Below are 7,755 nucleotides of genomic sequence, written 5' to 3'. Positions count from 1 at the left end.
ATTAGTGTTTTGTTAATAAAACCTTTTTTCTCGAGCGCTCACTGGGCACCAGGCACTTTGCCACAACCCAGGATATATGTGTTACATCATTTAATTCTCAAACCTCTATGAAACAGGACTCGGCATTTCTGTTCTGCAGAATGGAATGGAGGAAACAACGCTTTTCACCCAGCAGGGGCTGTTATACATTTTATTACCATCAGGGTGGTTTAAGCAGATAGGAGTTATAACCCTTAGTTGCTGGGAGATGTCCCGTCTGGAGGTCAGAGAAGACAGCTGACATAGAATGGGACCCTCATAATGCACTTCCTGGTTCAGGCTCAGAGAGCCTGTTGCCCTGGGCTGGTTGGCCCCAGTCACTGGTTCTGCAGGGCAGAGGCCACCCCATCTTCAACTGCTCAGCTGCTGGGCTGCATTGCTAGCCAGATGTTCAGCAGCTGCCACATTCCACCCAGCCACAGCCCCACCTCTGGGGCCACAGAGTGGCTCTCTACACCCGAAGCATGACTGGACTGCATGAGTCATGAGATGTCAGGTCTGAGGTATGTCACCGCGGGACAGAGAGGAAGCCTGTTCTCCACCCATTGGGGATGCTGAAACTGGGCCTTGCTGAGCCCCCCACGGCTTGAGCAGAGAAAGGTTTAAGGCCAAGAGCAGGCATCAGGACAGCTGTGTGCCTCTGTCAGCAGAGAAGCTGGGTAACAGGGAAGAGGGTTTGGGGGCATCAGACCCCGCCCCAGAGGTCTGCAAAGCACCCCCATCTCCTTGACACCACTTACACCAGACATCAATCATCAAACTCACAGTAGAGCAGCAACCTCCTGTTTTGGCCTCCCCACCCCCTGTCCTCCCTCCCAAACCTACCAGCTTACTCCCTGGGTCATTGACGTGCATCACGTCAACCCCCCTACCCCTGGCCTCGGTTTTCAGTTTCTCCGTGGAGGAGCGCACCTCTTCTCTGAATGCTCTCCCCCAGTGAGTTTGCGGGGGTGGGGAAGGCACAGCCCAGCTCTCATTTTATGGCCTTGGACCCAGAGACCCTTGATTTTCTGAACAGGAGTAGGGAGGGGACCCGGCCTAAGCTGGGTTGGTCCCTCCTGGGAAGCTGGAATCAGGTCAGTTTTCCAGCTTGTCTCTGCCAAGCTTTTGACCTGATGACAAGTAAACATGGGGGCCATGGTGGGTCCAAGTGGGGGCAGTGGGGACATTCTCTCCCATCAAGCACAAGAAAAGCAAAGAAAGCTGCTCTGCAGAGAGAAGAAAACAAAGTAAACGCGGAGAGAGCAGAGACAGAGACCAAGGGGAGGGGCGGGAGGGAAGGTCGAGGCAGGGGAGGGGCGGGAGGAAGGGCGAGGCAAGCCCCCGGCCCCTGACCGTCTCTGAGCCTGGCAGCCCTTCCTACCCCAGGATTCCAGGAGACTCTCCCAAGTCCTCCCAACGAACTCCCCTTTTCTGCTTAAACCAACCCAGGAGGGGGGCAGGCCTCGTGGTCAAGAGCCCTGACTGAGCACGTACCATAATCCCGCCCGCGACCTGAGCTCCTGGAGTGGCCCGTGCGGGCCAGGCCCCTACCCTGCAAGTGCCGCGCTGCTGCCCACCCTCTTGCCTGGAATGTTCCCCGCTGTCTCCCCACCCTTTGAGGCCTGGCCCAAAGCCCTCCTCCTCTCCTCACTGGTGTCCCTCCCTGAGCCTTTCTGCGCTGCTGGACACTGGTTTTGAGTTCCTTTCCTGCCTCGGGGTCTCCAGCCTGAGCCAGAGGTCACCTGAGGACCTCTCTGTACCCCACCCCGCAAACTCCCCCAGGCCCTAGACTTTGCCTAATAAGCCCCCCGGAGCAGAGAGGAGAGGGCAGATGCTTGGGGTTGCAGGACCCCAGCAGAGTCCCCCCAGTGGGAAGACACTGGCAAAGCCGATGGGCTCAGCTTTGTCACCTTCCTTCTACCTCATGTGGGCCAAGAGGAATCACTGAACCCTCTGCCACTGACTCACTCGTGGGGGGGGGCACGTGCACCCACAGCCAGGCGGTGAGTCTGTACCCACAGCCGGGGCTCCTGCTGCCGACCAGCACCGGAGGACCAAAGGCACACCACCAGCTAGTAAAGGGGCCCTTTATTGCCACGTTAAACAGAGTTGGGTAAACAGAAATGGTCTGGGCTGCTGCCTGTCACCCCTGCTGGGGGGCAGGAAGAACGCTGGGAAGGGGCTGGGCCCCCCGAGGCACCCATCCTCCCAGTGCCAAGGCCCCGCAGTCTGCTGGAAGAGGGCCCAGGAAAGGGGAGGAGTGCCAGGAGGAGATGCCGGGAACCCTGGGCAGGGCCTAGCCACAGGGGGAGACCCTAGCCTGACAGGTTAGAAAGGCAGCCAGGTCTCCACGCCCAGCAGGGCCTCCCATGTGGCAGATGGGGCCCCAGGGCTGCAGGGCCAGTTTGGGAAGTGTCGATCGGTCAAAGGCCCGCCAGGGTGGGCAGGGTCACAAAGGGAAGATCCAAAGCGACCTGTCTGAGCCCCCTGCCCCAGGCCCTCAGGTCACGAGGCCATGGCCCAAAAGGGGCACCGGGCCTGGGGCAGGGGGTTCCTTCAGTGAGTCTGACCCAGTCCCAGGATCTTGAGAAGGAAGTATTCCACAAAGCCAAAGATACCCCTGCATGGGTGGGCCACGGCCCGGCCGGCCTAGCAGGCTGCACCACGGCCCCAGGAGCCCTGGGCCTCAGGTTCCTCTGCTGAGAACCCCCCAGAATCCTGTGTCTTTTGACCTGCCTGGTCCCTCAGCTATGCGGAGCTGCTGGGTGTTCGTGGCGGGTGACACACTGGTCAGGGGGCTGCAGGACAGAGGGCAGGGCTGGGACTGGGGGCTCTGGCTCTTGCTGAACCCGCCCTGGATCTCTGCGGATGACCCCCCGACCCTGCCCGGTCCCAGCCTCCCAGGTACCAACCCTGCCTGAGTATGTCAGTGTCACAGGGCATTTAACATAACATAACATAACATAACATAACATAACATAACATAACAAACACCCCCAGCATCCGGGGGGGGCACCACACATGGATGGACATGCACACGTGTGCACTGCACACACGGGCACATGTCCGCATGTACCTGTGCGTGTGTGCGTGTGTGTGGGGTGGGAGAGCACACCGATGGGTGTGTGCGCACCGCAGCCGCCTGGGTGAGCTCTGAATGCACACTCACTCCTGCCGGTGTGGAGGGGCTGTGGGCACAGACTCGGGCGGGTACGCGGCAGCAGGATCTGGGCAGCGTGCCTGCATGGCGCACCTGTGGCGGGCGTGCATGCCCTGGGCCGGGGGCACCGTGGGTCCGGGCTGCCCTCACTGCCAGCTGGCGCAGCTCTCGGGCAGGCTCTGCAAAATGGCCTCCAGATTCTGCTTGTCAGCACGGATCTCAGCAAGGTTGCTCTCGAAGCTCTGGATCTGCAGCTGCTGCTGTTCAGACTCCCGCTCCAAGAGCCTCAGTTTCCCTTGCAGCACCCCTGGTGGGCCCAGTTGCAGCCTCAGGCGCTCCAGTGCCCGCTGGGTCTCATTCAGGGCCCGGGCGGGGGCTCCGAGGGTGTCCAGTGACCCTGTGGAGGGGCACGGACAGCCTCAGGGTGGGCTGGCTCCCCTGCAGGCCCCAGAAGCCTGTTCAGGCCCCATCCCCAGAAGCCCTCCCCAGCCCAAACCCTCCAGGTTTCCGAGTGCCCACGATCTACAAGGAGGCAAGGGACCGAGAGGGCGGCGTGGTGAGGCAGGTAAGGGCCTGGCCTGGGCACCCCACCGGGCTTACGTGCAGGCCCCGGAACTTTCCCCCTGGGTGGCACTGGGCAACTGTTAATTTTTGTTGTTGGTATTACTATTACTGTTAAAAAATGAAGGCCTTGGGTGAGTCCCGAGCCCCAGTTTCCTCACCTGTAAAGCAGTGTGAGTGGGAGAGGCCCCATAATGCCTGCGGCTCCCACACACTGTTTCAATTCACTGAGAGCCCACACTTACAGATGGTACTTGCGGGCCAGGGTGAAAAGAAAGGTTTCTGGCATCAGAATGAGGGTGTGTGAGGCAGACAGGGCAGGAGGGGCTGCAGGCCTGGGCAGCAGGCCCCGGGGGTCTAGTCCCGGCCTAGCACACATTAGGACTTCCTGGAGGAGCCTCTCCAAGTGTAAACCGAGGGGGTGGGGCCAGGTGCTCACATATGAACTTGGTGATGGTGGCACGGAATCCACGGGCTGTCTCCCCCACCTGGCCTTTGTCACCTTGTCATTAAGGTGGCATTCCATGGAAAGACAGCTGAGCCAGGTGGGAGAGTGCTGGAGTCACAGAAACAAATCCTCAATGCCTTCGAATCCCACAGGACCCCCCTGGGCCCCAGGGCTCCCCATGGCCCTGAGTCTCCTGGGCAATGAAGGCTGGTTTGGAGGACAGGCGACTGCAAGAGCTGAGCCCCAGGGCAGGAAGAAGCAGAGAGAAGCTGAGCCCTGCTGCCGGGCAGGCCCTGCTCCCAGCCGAGACTCGGAGAGGTCCCACCATCCACGGGCAAGTCCAAACAGCCTGGCCTTTGAGGAGGTTACAGCCTCCACTCTGACTGCCCAGCTGGGCCTCCTGGGGCGGGGACAGGGTCTAGGTGTGCGTGGTCACTCCTGCACCCCCGAGTCGAGCATAGTGCCGATGTGAAAGAATAAATGACAACAACAACGGCCAGCGTGGTTTACCCACACAGAGCGTTTGTTTCGTGCTGGGCATCGTGTCCAGCGAGCTGAGTTCTTGCGGGTAGAGACCTGTGGCTACGAGCGGGTGCTCTGAATCGGTCAGACCTGAGCGTGATCCACAGCCTCCCCACTGACTGGCTGGGGGACCCTGGGCCCATCATTTAAATTCTCTGGGCCTTAGCTTCCTCATCTGCAAAATAGCAAGAGCACGGGGATCCTTGCCTCGGAAGTTAAAATGAGCTACGATCATGTGTGCAAATAGCTTGGTGGAGCCTGGCATCCAGCCACAATGCAGAACCTGCTGATTCTTCCTCGTCTTATCGATCACGGTAACCGAAATGCACGCTGTTACATGCATGAACCTTGAGGGCGTTACACTGAGCGCAGTAAGCCAGGAACGAAAGTACACACGCTACATGATTCCACTGAGGTGAGGTGCCTACAGTCCCAAATTCACTGAGACAGAAAGTAGAACAGGGCTTGCCAGGGGCTGGGGGAGGGGGGAATGGGGAGTCTGTGTGTAAGGGGGGCGGGTTTCATGTTGGGCTGATGAGAAAGTTCTGGAGATGGATGGTGGCGATGGCTGCACAGTAAGGTGAAGGTTGTGCCTAATGCCAGTGAACTGTACGCTGAAAGGGGCTAAAATGGCAAATTTTAGGTTTTGTGTATTTTACCCCAACTCTGAAAACTGCTTGTTCATTTCCGCCGAACTGCTCTGACACTGTCCCTTCGCCCCTGCTCTGAGGGCGCCACGTCTTGGGGGCTGTCCCTTTCACGATTCACTGTCTCATCACACACAGTGTGGAAAGCACTCTCGAAACTACCCCACTGTTACTCCCATTTCCCGGGCGGGGGAACTGAGGCTCAGAGAGGTGGAGTGATTTTCCCAAGGTCCCACAGCCAAGGAAGGGAAAGTGCCAGACTGGAATGCCAGTCTCTCTGATTCCAAACCAGCACCTGATCCTCGATGCCAGACTTGCTTCTGTGACATTCTCTCTCCTTCTCTGAAACCCTCCACTGAGGCAGGGCCTAGTCACCTGGTACCTACAGGTGTTCTGTGGGTGGTGAGTGTTCTGTGTCTCTCCTCTCCTCCTGACTAGCAGCCCCTGGAGGACGAAGTGAGCATGCTTCTGGACACCATCCCTGCCTCGCCCCAGGGGGTCTGGAGGGGTTACAAATGCTTGTCATCGAGCACAAGGCTCGGGATGGGGGAACCATGGACAGGAGGGCTAGGAGGCAAGCTTCCCCAGGACGGGGCCTCCCAGGAAGCTCCCGGAGATGCACCGTGGACCCAGGGGGCCAGGGCCCGGCCTTGGGGTCTCCTTACCCAGCCTGGCAAGCAGCTCTGACAAGGCTTTGATGTCCTTCTCCAGAGAGGTGCGTGATTCCCGGATCTGCTTCTCCATCTCGCTCAGCCCGGCACCCACCTTTTGGGGGGGGAGGGGAAGAAAAGCTTGAGCGGCTCCTGGCTGGCTCCCGGGACCACAAAAGAAGGAGTGCTGGGGTCTCAGCACACGTACCTGATCAGCTGCTTCTAGCTGCTCTCTGCGTGCTTCTGAGGCCAGGACCTGCTGGGAGGCCTGCTGGAGCATCGACTGCGTCTGGCTGGAGAGCCGGCCAGCCCGGCGGTGCTCTTGCTTCCCCTCCCTCAGCAAGGCCCTGGCGAGCTACGTTCGGGGTGGGCGGCAGCAGCAGGGAGGGGAGTGTGAGTGGAGAAACTCCTTTTAGAGGTAAAGGGTGACCGCCCTGCCCAGTGGTCATAGATTCACGCACCAGATCATTCATTCATTCATTCAACAGCTGTGTACCAGATGCCGGCAAAGAGCAGATTGCTGGACACTACCCATCTCCCCCGAGAGGAGAAATTCCAATAATTTACAGATGGGGAAACAGAGGTGCAGAGAGGAGGAGCTGGCCAAACTCAAAATGGCGGGACCAGAAACCAAGCCTGGGGACGCCTTCAATCCAGCACTGTCTCTAGGGAGCTGTAGAGGCAGTTCACTTGGGCCCTGAGTGACGGTGCTGGGAAGACGCCTATTGATTCAAATTTGGCCTGAATTAAACAAGAAAAGTCTAGAAGTTTAGGGAGTAGAGCCAAACAGACTGAGGTGTGAGTCCTGGTTATGTTAAGTTACTGAACTGGGCTGGGCGTCAGGGTCCTCACCTGTCCCATGGGGACAGCAGTGACATCTATTTCATGCGGAATCAACAGGGTCACCCGCGTGAAGCGCCAGAGCTCAGAGCCTGGGACCCCTTAGTAAGTGCAGAGTATTCAGCATTGCATACAGAAGGGGCATTTACCCTACAGAAGGGCATCTCTTCTATGACAGGCCTCCCGCACGCCCAGAAGGCAGGGACGCCCCTGGAGTCACATCCGTGGCCCTGACCTTGGCACTGTCCTTGGCCAACAGCTCGGCTTCCCTGCCCTTCTTCTTGGCACTGGAGGAGATAGATGCCGCATTTCCCAGCATCCTCTCCACCTGCTTGGTCTTCTTTTTGGACTCTGCAAGGAGCCTGTCCTGGACAACGGCTGCCTGCCTCCTCAGTGCGGCCTGGTCCTTGGGCCGAGGAAACCTTGGCTTCATTCCTGTAAAGCCAACCGAGGCTGTGTCAGGAGGGCTGGGCTCATGCCTGGAGAGCCCATGGGGTGGTCACTGCCAGATGTCTGACCAACCCCAGACCCTTGGACAACGTCAGCAGAGGTATGAGATGCATGAGATCTGTGTGTAAACTTCTCAGGCTCACCCAGGGAAAACAAATGAGTGAGACATACTGCCCTGTGAGTGTAAAGATTCATGTTATATTATGATACTTACTAAAGTCACAGAATTGCATGCTGGTCAATGCCTGGGCCAGTGGTAGAGATGGGAGCTATAGCACGGTACACAGCAAGATCCATTAAGTTCCTTGTTTTTACATACCACGCATTTCTAATAGGCTTTGAGGCAGCTTATCGTGATGAACAGACCAAACACTGGACCATTAAAATGATAAACCAAAGGCCGTATGTAACTAGGGGGATGATGAGAAGTGAAAAGCGCCAGAAAGTTAGGATAAT

The 7,755-nt window shown here is 58.2% G+C and overlaps 1 protein-coding gene across 2 annotated transcripts in view; it reads right to left on the bottom strand.

Moving 5' to 3' along the window:
• Window positions 1-150: 150 nt before the first annotated feature.
• LAMC3 (laminin subunit gamma 3) overlaps window positions 151-7,755 on the bottom strand; it is a 62,942-nt gene continuing 55,337 nt past the window's right edge. For both annotated transcript variants that reach the window (XM_049711409.1, XM_004269086.3), the window contains 4 exons: window positions 7,085-7,284; window positions 6,218-6,364; window positions 6,025-6,124; window positions 151-3,578 (listed from right to left, as the gene is read on the bottom strand). In XM_049711409.1, the coding sequence (XP_049567366.1) occupies window positions 3,328-3,578; window positions 6,025-6,124; window positions 6,218-6,364; window positions 7,085-7,284 (698 nt within the window). In that variant the 3' untranslated portion in view covers window positions 151-3,327. The remainder of the gene's footprint in view (window positions 3,579-6,024; window positions 6,125-6,217; window positions 6,365-7,084; window positions 7,285-7,755) is intronic.

Source organism: Orcinus orca, chromosome 6, assembly GCF_937001465.1.
Source record: "Orcinus orca chromosome 6, mOrcOrc1.1, whole genome shotgun sequence".
NCBI lineage: Eukaryota > Metazoa > Chordata > Mammalia > Artiodactyla > Delphinidae > Orcinus > Orcinus orca.
Note: the sequence above shows the minus strand (reverse complement) of the source record. Positions and strands in the feature narration are given on the sequence as shown.